The 14,427-nt window shown below is 34.3% G+C and overlaps 1 protein-coding gene across 1 annotated transcript; it reads right to left on the bottom strand.

The window, feature by feature from the left end:
- Positions 1 to 3,370: 3,370 nt before the first annotated feature.
- LOC146737953 (uncharacterized) lies at positions 3,371 to 13,824 on the bottom strand. The gene is made up of 6 exons (XM_085504813.1): positions 13,744 to 13,824; positions 10,903 to 10,991; positions 9,561 to 9,663; positions 7,773 to 7,875; positions 7,385 to 7,465; positions 3,371 to 3,595 (listed from the first exon to the last, which is right to left on the bottom strand). Exons 2-6 carry the CDS (start codon positions 10,977 to 10,979, stop codon positions 3,387 to 3,389), a joined length of 573 nt encoding a protein of 190 aa, XP_085360939.1. The 5' UTR covers positions 10,980 to 10,991; positions 13,744 to 13,824; the 3' UTR covers positions 3,371 to 3,386.
- Between the last annotated feature and the right edge of the window lie 603 nt (positions 13,825 to 14,427).

Raw genomic sequence — 14,427 nt, 5'->3', positions numbered from 1 at the left:
TGTTTTGTAAAAAGTTAAATATAGTGCATAATATGGAGATCCCGTCATTACTTTTTTCACCATGTTTCTTTTTGACTCCCATGTGCGAAGCACAAAATGGGAGTCTTTGCAGTTAGTGTGTCTGTATGTGTGTATGTGTGTGTGTATGTGTGTCCGACTGTTTCACTGCTATCTCAAGAACCATACATCGGTTTTTGATGAAACTTGGTGCATAGATGCTCTGGGCCAATGCGCAGATTTGATTAGGTTTTGGTAAAAATCCATGCTCGTTAATTACCTAATTTGCATGATAATTAGCTAATTTTTAGCTGTTCTATGACTGTTCCACTGATATCTAAAGAACCACTCATTGGATTTTGATGAAACTTGGTACATAGATGCTCTGAACATGTGCGCAGATTTGATTAATTTTTGGTAAAAATCCGTGCATATTAATTACCTAATTTGCATGATAATTAGCTATTTTTTAGTGGTTCCATGACTGTTCCACTGATATCTAAACAACCACTCATTGGATTTTGATGAAACTTGGTACATAGATGCTCTGAACTAATGCTAGGTTTTGATTAGTTTTTGGTAATAATCCGTGGATACTAATTACCTAATTTGCATAATGATTAGTCAATTTTCAGTTTTTCTACTGATATCTCAAGTACTAATCATCACATTCCAATGAAACTTGGTACATAGATGTCATACGACACTGTACAGACCTGATAGTTTTTATGGTAATATCAGTACATATTAATTACCTAATTTGCATAATTAGTTAATTTTCAGCTTTTCCACGGGTATCTCAAGTACTAATCATCGCATTTCAATGAAACTTGGTACATAGATCCTTTAGGACTATGCAGAGACCTGATTAGTTTTAGGGTAAATAATTGTGCATATTAATTACCTAATTTGCATAATTAATTTTCAGCTTTTCTACTGATATCTAAAGTACTAATCATCACATTTCAATGAATCTAGAATTATGCAGACCCAATTAGTTTCCGGTAAATATTTGTGCATATTAATCACCTAATTTGCATAATTAACCAACTTTCACACTGATATCTCAGGTACTATACATCACATATCAATGAATGTACATGGATGCTGTAGGACAATAGACAGACCTGAATAATTGTGGGTTAAAATCTGTACATATTAATTATCTAATTTGCATAATTAACCAATTTTAAGCTTTCACACTGATATCTAAAGTACCGTAAAAACTCCAAAATTTCGACCGGTTTTAAATAATTGGTGTTAGAAATGTGACGTGTTTTTAGAGTCAAAATTAAGGTGCATTTTCGGACGGTCGAATTTTTCAGAATAGAAATCAGCAAATGAAAAAATGGGGATGATAGACAGTGTGCTTCATTAGTTTTTAAAAAATGCAATGTCCGTCAATTGACGTAAACTTCCTCATGTTTCACGGTAAAAGCAAAGGTCGTGGCCGAGTTGTAACTCAAAATCTAAACAAAGTCATCAATCAGTGAGTATTATGACAAGCAAAACAAAACATCAAGACGCGGAGAAGAGGTCAGCACAAAACTAATAGGTCAAAAGACAAAGCTGTCTCGCACTACCTAGGAAAACTTGCGAATGTTCGAAGTACAGGTACTCATTGGACAAAAGATACATGGAAGTTTAGCAAACTCTCTCCCCGACCCAGTGCAATGTATCCGGTTAGAATCAAAGCTCACGTGTCCCTTATTTGAGGGACCAAATTCTGCCGTAAATTCGCCCTTGGATTAAAAAATAAAATGGGACTTTTAAGGTGTATTTTGGCGTCATTTTTCGGACATTTCAATCAATCCTGCCGGCTAAAATAGAGTAAGTTTTACCGTAGTCATTGACGTCTGTCTATTCAAGAGTACATGCGTTTGATTTTTATCGTGACTAGCGTGAGCGGGTAAGCTTCCTTTCGAGAATGAGCTGTTATCACTGTGAACAATGTTAAATTATTCTTCAGATGACCAGTTTATTTTTTAAAAAATCATGCCGTTTTCGCATCAAAATCCAAGCCAAAATATCGTACTACAACATCAATCTCTTCCGCATTGCGTTCAATAACATTAACATATTTAAATAAGCTATGGTAATTTGAACACGTTGGCATCATCCAGCTTTTTGATTGGTTAATTAGCGATTTGACCTATTTGACCTAAGAGAACATGTCGGATATCCTACAGCATCAAACGTTTATACGAGACCGGAATCATTCGCTTACGATGAAACTAAGTTGACTTTTATTTGTATTTCATAACCATTAAACAAATTTATTTTGTGTACATTATTATAATCACTACTGAGTACAGTAATAATCAACAATTCAGAAACGCAGCATGCCGAGATTTTTGTGTTCGTTTTTATTTGAAACTTCGTTTATTTAGAATATATTTTCGTTACCAATAAAATAAAAATCTCTCAGTCAATCAGAAACCCGGATTCATGCCTTCGAGGAAGGTCCCGTTTGAACGCTCACATCGGGGTTTTTTTCGTTTGGGGGAAAACTAAAACTGGTCGCAATTTTCGAATAAGAATGAGTCGGCAATTTTTAGTGGAGTCGAACATTTGGAGGTAAATAAAACACCAAAACCCGGCAAATAAATAGGCGGCCGAATTTTTAGAGGGGTCGAAATTTTGGAGTTTTCACGGTACTAATTATTCCATTTCAATGAAACTTAGTACAAAGATGCTCTAGGACAATGTACAAACCTAATTAGTTTGGGGTAAAAATCTGTTCATATTAATTCCCTAATAAGCATAATAATTCATAATTTTTTGGTTCTAATCACATTTCAATTAAACTTGGAGACATAGATTTTCTGTTACATTGCGCAGACCTCATTAGTTTTACACTCAAATCTGGTCATATTAATTTTCTGATTTGCATAATTAGTTTTCAGCTAAGTAATTTCGAATTATATTTAATGTGTCTCCAATACTCTCAGCACATGGGAGTTCTTTCTAAGCTTTCTTTGATTGATTATGTATGTAGCCTTGCCTAATCTTGCTAAACATTCAAAAAAGAGAATGTTTGTACCTGTTTTCTATAATTTAAAATCGTCTTTTGAGTATGTTCCACTATTCACAATACTGCGAAATTTTAACAATCTATAGCCAAGACTTAGGATAAAAAAAAGCAAAAAAAAAAACAAAATTCACTCCCAAGTGCCCAAGAACCTGCATCTATACCTTTAATCATAATCCTGCTGGAACGAATCCCTTTCTATAAAAAGAGTTTAATACTACCATGGCCGAGCACCTGATGAGGTGAGATGTAGAATCAGGTGTGGTAGCAAATATGAACTGGCGGCTCTTTAGGAGTTCTTTACAGTTTGATGTATACCACATTATTATATAACATCTGGCAGCAAAAATAACAGAATTCATTTATCCTTCCGTCTCTTATGTACCGTAATCAAATTACAAACACAATCTTTTACATTTTTCCAGGACCTATGGCACAAAACTGGATTCTGTTGTAAACAACTACTGCAAGCAGCCTTTCCAGGCACGTGTAGAAGTCTAATATCTTGCGAAAAATAATTTTTAACAGCCATCTTTTCTTCAACACTCCATATCTTATATTCTGCACCTAACACAAAAAGAAAATATCAAGTAAATCTACTGTTACAAAGTAACAAGGTAAATAGACAGCCGCAAATCAAAATCTGTTGCTGCAAAATTGTTTAGATTTTCAAAAAGAAGTTGTTTGAAATAATAGTTGACATGCAGTGTATAAGAAAAATTGCCATCACTCAAAATCAAAACAAGGTGTATAAGTAATATCCTATGAGTAATTTCAAATTAAATGACATTTTCATATGTTGATTTTTTATGGTTTTGTAAATGACCACCAGTCAGTCAAACATAACAAAAACAAATCAACATGGATATGTAATAAATGATGTAATGCAATTTTAAAGTAAACCTTATATTTAATTATATTATAGCATTATCAATATCAGTGGATTTTATGATGTCAATGCAGCAGATTATTCGCAATAATGTATCCCATTATTGATCCCTGTACCATGGATTTGAATACAATGTAGTTTTCGAAAACGAATAAAGGAGAAACTATTTAAGAAGAGAAATTGCAAGCATCCTCGTTAGCTCTCTACGTTAAAGCACGCTCGGTTGAAGCATTTCATCTCGTAGGCATGCTTCTAGATTCCACGACTGATGCCACTGTCATGTCCCTAATCGTGTCAATGAACTAAGGTTAACCCGGGGTGATTCATCCAAGCAGATGCTGCTATGTTTACAGAGTGCGAGTACAGAAAAATGAATAGTAGTACTACACTTATTTGTGAAACAAGATTGTTGTCAGGTGTCTTATTTTAGTCCCTGTTCGGACGAAGTCCAAAAACGGGGACTATTAATTTGGGTTAGTTCCATCCGTATGTATGTACGTCCGGAGCTATATCTCAAACACCCATTGACTGATTTCATTCAAACTTTACATGAAGACATAATTTCTTACATATGCGCGTCAAGTTACTTTATTATCAGAGCAAAAATGGCCAACTTGTGGCCATTTTGGATGTAAAATTTGCTATTTCTGATACCTAAACGTGTCCGCAGCAGTTTCTCGGAGATGACTGGGCCAATTTGGATCAAAGTTGGTATGATGATCATACATATTGGGTTGTAGTTGCACGCCATTTTTTTTATCGTGATTCGAACAAATATGGCGGCCATTTTGTTTTTCATGGTACCCATGCCTACAATGAACATTTCTGTTTAAATTTTGTACAAAAACAGTATACCAATAGATACATCAACACGAACATTATTTTTGTAATTTGATTCAATATGATTGTCCAATTCTCATGTAAAAGCAATAAATCATATTTTTTTACAAATCCATCTCCTATTAATGGTTTCAATCTAATCTCAATGACTTCATCAGCATCAAATTGATATGTCAAATCACAAAATTTTGGACGGGGACTGTGTCATTAACAATGACTTGTTATTTATACAACAAGATTAAAATCACTGTTTGTTCTCCTACTAGGATGGCTAACACCCACTAGCTTTCCAGCCATGTTCACTCACTCGCTACGCATTCGTTTGGCTTGAAGTATTCATCGAATCATGGGCCTCTTGTAGCATTTGAAAATAACTATTACAGGACAGTCACCAATAAAATCCACCTCAATGGTTTGAAAACACTTGCTGGATTGGGTAACAATACGACAACGTACATGTACCAATGGTACACACTCCTACGCACAGTCAATTCCGTCAGTCTATAGGCGGCGGTCTAGCATAGCATAGTGCAAGGTCATGACGGACACCAAAAGTACTAGTCACTGTGTGTCGTTCGCTCGAGCGACCACTACAATGCTACTCCACACCACACTGTAAATTATTTAATTACAAGAATATTTGATGGATAAAAACTAGTTTCTTTCTTAGTTTGCCATATGAGATTGTGAAAACAATTTTCAGAAAGACATTTTAAATTATTCAGATTCACAGGCCAGTGACTGTGAAACAGTTCTGTTCACTGTGGATTTTTCCCGAAATTTTCCATTTTTTAGTGCCAGCAAATCCACTGGTATTGAAAATGCTTCAAAAAATAACAATAATAAATTCTTTGTCAACTCATGATGGAGTGAGCTTTTGCCCATTATGGGTTGGCTGGTCGTTCATTATTGTTTAAATAGACATCATAAAGTCATAGTCTACGAAGTGCAATACACATTGAAATTTTGGCAGCTAAAGACATACTGAAACAGTTTCATACCTTGAGGCATCTGTCTGCTTTTTTTCTTTACACTAGATGAAGTCTGAGTGAAAGAAACATTTCTCTTTCGTTCATACGGAGAATGGATTGCCATTAATCTTTTCGGTGCTATTTCAGATGAGCATATATCACTTTTGCCAGATGCCCTTCTTTTAGGATAAGCAAGCTCATGCTGAACTAAAAGGAAGAATGAAGTAAATGAAAAAGAAAGAAGAGAAAAATTTGATTGAAAAATGAATACTGCAATTCATATATGTTAGTTATAAATTGAAATTCTGCCAGCTTTATGCATGCTGAACAATTTGAGCCAGAACGAATCAACACCCCATCATTGTAAGGATAGTAATATCTCCAGAAAGTGTATATATGAAGGGACTGCACATAATGATAACAAGTCATTGAAAATGACACAGTCCCCGTTAAGTTCTCTTTGTGCTCGTCATATTAAAGCGAAGGGGTTGTCGCGAGCGTGTCCTTGAAACTTGAGTTCCAAGTGGCGTATACAACAGATTGTTTATTTACATCAAAACACGTGTTTCGTGTCATAGTAATATGGCCAAAATAAAAACAGCCGTTATTCAGCCATCTTTGATCTGATTATGAAACACACTGATATGTATGATGTATGTGCCAAATACGAATGAAAATAGTACATAAATTGTGGAAATATAGTAGTAAGGCCAAAAAGTCAGATGGCTGTCAATCGGCCATCCTTGACCAGATTTTGAAACAAATTGTCATGGATATGCATCCTAACATGTATAAAGTACATGTATGTGCCAAATTTGAATGAAAACTGCCAGAGCACGTCCAAGATACCGCATAAAAAAACAAAAACAAGATGCCTGCCAGTCGACCATCTTTGATCCATCATGGACATGTATCCTAACATGTATAATCTATGTACCAAGTTTGAATGACAACTAATACAACATTTTCAAAAAACAAGATGGCTGCCAGTCGGCCATTTTGAATCGAATCGCTAAACCACTGCATGTGCATATGTCCCACATAAGGCACTAGGCACATGCAAAGAATGAACGGAATCGGTCCACAGGATTCTGAAATATGACGTTGGATAGACTGACGCAGGGACAGACGGACGGACGGACGGACAGACTCAGGAACTCATGGACGGTCGGGGACATGTATCCTAACATGTATGATCTATGTAGTAAATTTGAATGAAAACTGACAAAGCATGTCCAAAATACGACATTTTCAAAAAACAAGATGGCTGCCAGTCGGCCATCTTTGATCCAATTGTGAAATAAATCATCATGGACATGTATCCTAACATGTATAATCTATGTACCAAGTTTGAATGAAAACTGACAAAGCATGTCCAAAATACAACATTTTCAAAAAACAAGATGGTTGCCAGTCGGCCATTTTGAATCGAATCGCTAAACCACTGCATGTGCATATGTCCCACATAAAGTACTAGGCACATGCAAAGAATGAACGGAATCGGTCCAAGGGACTCTGAGATATGACTCCGGACGGACGGAGACCGAATTATAAGTCCCCGTTTTCGGACTTCGTCCGAACGGGGACTAAAAACGTATGTTACTTGATACAAAGCATCCAACTTACCAATCATCTGTCAAAATGTGGCACACTTACCTGGATGTGCTTGTTTAGCTTTTTTTTGCTCTTCAGTCCGAAGCAATGATTCATTTGTGTTTGAGTTTTGCTCTTTCACACCTGCAAGAACAGCCAGCCATTTAATTTATGAAAGTCAATTATAAAAATTTGAAAACAGTGTATTTAAAAAAAAACTATATTGGCGTACAATATGAACCCAAATGACACTAAATTACACATGATTTTAAAAGTTGTTTGCATTTCTGTTTTCATTTACTTTCAAAATCACATATGAACTCAAGAAAAGTATATACTTAAAATTAAAAGGAGTAAATTCTGAATGTGGGTAACAAACATGAAAGCCAATACTATAAAGTTTAACACAAGAAATTCCAGTTATTTTTTCAAGAGAGAATGTCTTATTTACCTGATTCTGAGAGGCAACGTACGATATCTTCTCTGAGTTCAAAAACGTTGTCCATTCCATGCAATAATTGTGTGTATTTTTCTTTTGCCAAATACTCTGCAAACTTAAAAATTGATATACATGTAAATCATAGAACATGTATAAATAACTACATGCCCACATTATTTTTCATTTGCCAAAAATGAAAAAAAAAAATTACAACTAGGCAAAGCAATGCAATTATTATTACTGGCAACAGAAAAATGATCATAGAGATCAGAAAGTGAAAAAGCTCACAAGATGAAACTAGACAACTGTCAAAGAAATATGAAATGTCTATTTTCCCTCATGCATGAGCCATTAATTTCAGCTCAAAACTTGTTTACCAAAATATGTTAATGCATCTTAACTTGATGTTAGCTTTGCATTAGTGTAACATAATGTTAGCATATTCAGGGTTGTCGTAAAGTTGATTCTTATTAAAAGTTTTTGAATATAATTCAAATAGTGTTTGAATCAAAAATATAATACATTTGAAAGGGTAAAACACAAATACAACTGTGCTCCAGAAAGATAGATATTTCATACTTTACAGCCACATGTTTTTTCAGTAATCATGTTTGTCAAATATTGTATCTACTATCATCCAATCCTTGATCTGTACTAGACGGGTGGCAATAGAACTGCCTTGATATAATCTATAGATTTTAACTTGCGTACAATCAAGTATCCGTAATAAATTGGCCATTCTTGTTAATACATTCAAAGACTATTACTACTGTTATTTTTACGAGAAGTATTTTTGACAAGTGGAGATCGTTACTGAATTACCCTATAGAAACTTTATTGACATTGTCGCAATGTTGAATTACGACAATGGACACTATTTAATTTTCGTCCTATATAATGTGATAATAATAAACTGTAATTCTCATTTCAAATATGGATTGATTATTTGTACAGTCCTTGCGCAGAAAATTCAAAGGGAAGTCATGGACTGATGTTTCAATTCATCTGTAATAAATAATGCATCAAACACAGTAAACCACTGTTGGGTGACAGTGAATGTACCAACAGGGACTGCAAATCTAAATGTTGTCTTGGCGCTGGCATGAGGCCATGGCAAGCAATCAATCAGAGTTGTGAATTTGAATAGTTGTTTTGACAACTTTTTCCTATCCCTGATAAGTAGCATGTAATCTAGTAGTAGTAATCTAAACAACTTATTTTCATTCTGCTATATTTTATGCCCACTGTTTTTATCAACAAATATTTTTGTTAGTATTTCCATACAGTCACACCCTAAGAAAATATACAAGCATACAAAGATGACACGATATCGCTGTGAAATTTCTATGAAATCAATGACAAAAATATTTCTACTGAACTCACAAATACAAATACATTTATCCCAACTGGTGATGACACAACAAATAAGTTGGTAAATTTAATGCTGTGATTACAAATACATTTTGAAAAACTTGTAGAATTTTTCAAGTTTATTTTTATTGTCAAAATATGATTAAATACAGAATGACACTGCTGTTCTTGTTTTGATCTCATTTGCATGCAAACAATCCTACCAAAGTTAAAAAGCTGCTAGTGTTAACACAAAGCTAACATTCAATAATGTAGAGTTGGCAAGGTCATAACACGATTTTAACAAAGTGTTAGCACATTAGGTAAGTAAGTATTTAGCTGTACTGTAATATCTATTTATATTTATTAAATTTTAACTGACATACAATGAGATTTCCTGATTGTAACACACATCAAAATATTTAAATGATTTGTGGGATATATCCTTACCTTAATGACAAAAACTCCACAAGAGACACTATCAACTTGCACTGCATGGTCAATTGTTGATGCTTTGTAATTTCCATCTTCTCCTTTGATAACTGCAAATTTACTAAAAAAAAGTGAAATATTTCAATCAAAAACTGTTAGAAGAGTAAAAGAACATTGGAGGACAATTTTCTAGCTTTCAGAAGTGACAATATCCAATCACAATAAACTAAATTATGTTAACCAGTAAGTAGCAAATGAATTTACTAATATGATTGCTGTAAAGCAGACACAAAGTAGTAAGTGTATTTGCAGAAGTGAAAAGTTGCTACTTCAGCATTCATTAAAACCATGTACATGTTGATGCCATGCATGTACTAAACAATTTTGAATGGACTGATGAAAACACAATATTGACCAGCCACGATGTGCATCAACTCCCATAAAAGGTAAAACTTAATTTAACAAACTGCATCCAAAAACTGGTTCCCCAACTAACTTGTACACATGTGTGCATAGATGGCCAGGACCTTAAGACTTTCCAAAGCTCATACAGGAATAGAAAAATTTAACTTATATTGGGCCATTCCAGTTTATATCTGCACCCCCCTGTTGATGAGCTTGTGTGTTTACTTCATATAGGGTATAATTTCCATGGGTGTATAAGTCGTACAAAGTTTTATTTTCAAATCACCATTCACCACACAGTAATGGAAATCCAAAACTATAGTTCCTACTTATGGTGTTGATGAGTTCCATTGTGCCACCATACAGAGTAGGATTTCCAAATATAACTCATCATTAGCTAATTTACCAAGTTCATAATTTTATATTTGATATAAATGAAAATCCAAACTAGTCCTGATTCACGGTGTTGATGAGCTCATTTGTGCCATCATCCTTATCTAATTTCAGTAATAACTATTTCATACTTGCCCAACTAGGCCATATTTAATTTTCGTAGCCATAACTGCCTAGATTTCCAAGAATTTGTTTTCCATACTCTTCTGGATTTCCAGATTCTGTTTCTCCATATACAGTTGGAATTCCGGGGTATTTTCCCCATCATACAGTGCTGTAAATCCGACCACATCAACAGAGGGGTGCAGATATAAACTGGAATGGCCCATTGAAAATTCTGTTTTCTCAGCCACATGAGAGTGCATACACATACCAAAATTTTACACACAGAATCAAGGCTTGAACATCCAATTTTAAGGCCAAATTGAAAAATTACCTTATCACATAGAAATATTGAAGGGCCTTTGATGCCTCCATGAAATTCAAGCCCTACAGATCAGAAACAGATTAGTACCAACAGTTGGCTTATGGAAAACAATACATTATATACATTAATACTCACTTCCAGTTCTGCTGAATTTGATTCATTTTCTCTTTGCTTTCCCCCAAAGAATTGAGATATAATATTTTGCGATCCATTTGATTCACTTCCTGTCAAAACAATCATTAAACAAGCCATTGTCAATGACACTTCCCCGTTCCGTTCATTTTTGAGTGACATATACATTCAAAGCAACAAATGCACATATCTATTTGTGACATGATGTAGCATGTGTGTGTGAAGTTTGAACTTGATCAATCCAGACATGTCTCGGATACGAATCCAGAACTTAATTCTTTAAAACAAAATGGCCGCCAGTCGGCCATTTCGAACTTGATCCGAAAAAAAAATGATGTGCATCAAGGTCCTATTATGTTTAATGTATGTACCAAATTTGAACAAAATCCGTCCATGCATAACTGAGATCCGGGTCCGGAATGGTGAAAATGTGCGATTTTGATGCATTTTCGGCCTTAAAGCGGCCACCATTTGGCTATCGTTAATGAGATCATGAAACAAATAAACATACATATTTGTGACATGATGTACCTTGTGTGTGTGATGTTTGAACTTGATCAATCCAGACATGTCTCGGATACGGATCCAGAACTGAATTCTTTGAAACAAAATGGCCACCAGTCGGCCATTTCAAACCCGATCCAAAAAAAAAAAAATGACGTGCATCAAGGTCCTATTATGTTTAATGTATGTACCAAATTTGAACAAAATCCGTCCATGCATAACTGAGATCCGGGTCCGGAATGGTGAAAATGTGCGATTTTGATGCATTTTCGGCCTTAAAATGGCCGCTATTCGGCTATCGTTAATCGGATCATGAAAAAAATGCATGTGCACATGTCCCATATAATGTGTGATGTATGAGTGAAGTTTGAACTTAATCGGTCCATGCATGTTCGAGATACAGGTGATCACGGACGGACGCACGGACGCACACAGGGCAAACCATAAGTCCCCGTTTTCAGACTACGTCCGAACGGGGACTAAAATAAGTGTTATTATATCAGAAGCTTTATCATTAGAAGTATGTGTGTTTCATTTATTGTTTTATTCAAAACAACAGAATATATAAATAAGTATATTAGATACAGGCAAGTCACATTCAAGAGTTCAACAGATAAACAAAGATATTAAAACAGAAAATGTGCCCCAATTAAAACAAGTCATAGTTGTATTTTGGTGAATTGACATTTGAGGACTAAAATTATCTTTTGTCTGTCATTTATTATGGCATTCAAAAAGACTCGAGGACACAAAATTTCCATTCGGTCAACAGTCAACAGTCAAAAGTAATCAACATGTATACGCATTCACTGTGACACAAAATCGGGACAGGAACATTGAAGCTGCGTTTGGAATTGTTGACATGATGAAAAGAAACTGACATAGTTATGAGGAACAAGTCATTGAAAATTACAAAGTCCCCAATAAATTTTTAAAAGTTCTCTTTATGCTTGTCATATTAAAGTGAAGGTGTTGGTTGTTGCGAGCGTGTCCTTGAAACTTGAGTCCCAAGTGGCAAATACAACAGATAGTTTATTTACATCAAATTCAAACATGTGTTGCGTGACAACCCCTCTGGTTTAAGATATAGCAGAGAAAAACAAAGATCACAAGTGAAAGTAAAACAAATTGAGGTGCACGTCTATGTTATTGCACTTGCTAAAATTGTTTAAAGTATGTTTAAGAAAATGTATGTCTGAGGATGGGAATTAATGAGGCACTAAAATTACAAATTTTGAAATACAACTCTGGATGGACAGACAGACGAACGCACAGACAGTTGGACGCACTGACGAACAGAGGACATATCCTAACATGTATAATCTATGTACCAAATATGAATGAAAACTGAGAAAGCATGTCCAAATATGACATTTTCAAAAAAACAAGATTGCTGCCAGTTGGCCATTTTGAATTGAAACTCATTGACTCACTCAAACTGAGACTACCATACACATAAGTCGTGATATCGGCATCTTGAAATAATTATTTTTATTTATTTTTATTTATTGCTATAAATAAGCGGGCATGTATTTATGATGTTACTACATACTAGGAACAACATTGTCTTTATTATGACAGGAAATTATGCTCATGATATTGCATGTACCATGGGGGATGTGTGTATAAATTCCTACACCATAGAAGCATGTATGCATGTGCATATATCCAATACGATGTATGATAAAAGATTAAGACCTCACTGAATATATGCCTCTAAGATTGTCCCAGTTCAAGAAAAAGCTGAATATAAAAACAATCTGAGTGCATATAAGCAGTATAAACTACCAGTTGTAGTTGTTGTGTGCAGATGAATAGAAATGTAGTAATATCTGTAAGGTAATTTTAGTTTCCAGTGCACAGCAACAGCAATATTTTTCCTAGTTACAGTTACCTGAATTCCTGTATACTGTAACCTGTGCAGTGAGTACTGCCAATATTTAATAATTGCATGTTGCAAAAACTGGCTATCAAAAAATATATAATGCAGATAGTTATTTTTGCAGTAATAGTTGCCAACAGAACCAAAGTGCATAAAAAGAAGTGAATGAAACAATTTTTGCACAAAATTACCATTTTTCAAACATAAGTGTTCACAAAATCAGAAGGATGTACCAAAAGATTGACAGGTAGAGGTGCTTTGCACGACATAGCCTCCTATTTGTGTTCTACAAATTCAGTAGACAAGTAGGCAAAGATACTGAGAAAACTGCAAAGTGACAGCAAAATTTAATGAGAAAATTGAAATCAGTGCTTTGTTATCTGTATTACTGAGTTAAAGATTATTATATAAATTTGTATATACATGAGAATGACTAAGAAAAATTCTTAAATATTTACCACAAGAGTCCAGTGTCCATCTTGTATAATACCACAAATATTTTGTCCACCTCATACATAGCTCCCATTATCAAGTCATGCTCGGAAAAATCAATCTGTAAGTGTAAATGAAGGTGGAAACCAAAAATGAATGAAGAGTTTGCAACTTGGATAATAACAATATGCTCTTTTATACATATGCAGAATGTGAAATTTCTATTTACTCGACATGTATACTGCTAAGAATGAAAACTTACATGAACTACATTTTGTAGTTTAGACAAAGTTTTATAAAATAAAGGTCACAAAAACTTTTAAGGCTTGATAATCTTACCTTTTTTGGATAAGTGGTTTCACCCCTCAGACAAATGGATGACATTAAATTATGGTCAAAAAATTTGATTCTCTAAGGAAAAAAAATATCAAGAATATAGTTACAATGTATCAAATTGACTTGAACATCAAGGCTTTAATGATGCTCAGTTTAAATCACAAAGTTTAACTTAATTTAGAGCTATTAGTGATATAGAATAACAAATATTTCACAACTTGTAGTCTTCAGCTGGAAAAGTGGTAACAAAACTTACCACATACATATAAACGTGTGTATATATATATATATATATATATATATATATATATATATATATATATATATATATATTCTGGTGCCTGGACATGTATAGAACATAAAACTAAACATGA

Source organism: Saccoglossus kowalevskii, chromosome 10 (assembly GCF_978046115.1).
Source record: "Saccoglossus kowalevskii chromosome 10, keSacKowa6.1, whole genome shotgun sequence".
In the NCBI taxonomy this organism is placed as follows: Eukaryota; Metazoa; Hemichordata; class Enteropneusta; family Harrimaniidae; genus Saccoglossus; species Saccoglossus kowalevskii.
This window is presented reverse-complemented; position numbering and strand designations above follow the sequence as displayed.

Bases quoted from the DNA above. Each gene is read 5' to 3' on its own strand.
- LOC146737953 (XM_085504813.1), bottom strand. From the start codon at position 10,979: ATGGATCGCAAAATATTATATCTCAATTCTTTGGGGGAAAGCAAAGAG. The intron at 7,876-9,560 runs GTAAGGATATAT...TCAATTTTTAAG, and splicing joins GTGGAGTTTTTGTCATTAAG to TTTGCAGAGTATTTGGCAAA. The intron at 7,466-7,772 runs GTAAATAAGACA...CTGTTCTTGCAG, and splicing joins ACGTTGCCTCTCAGAATCAG to GTGTGAAAGAGCAAAACTCA.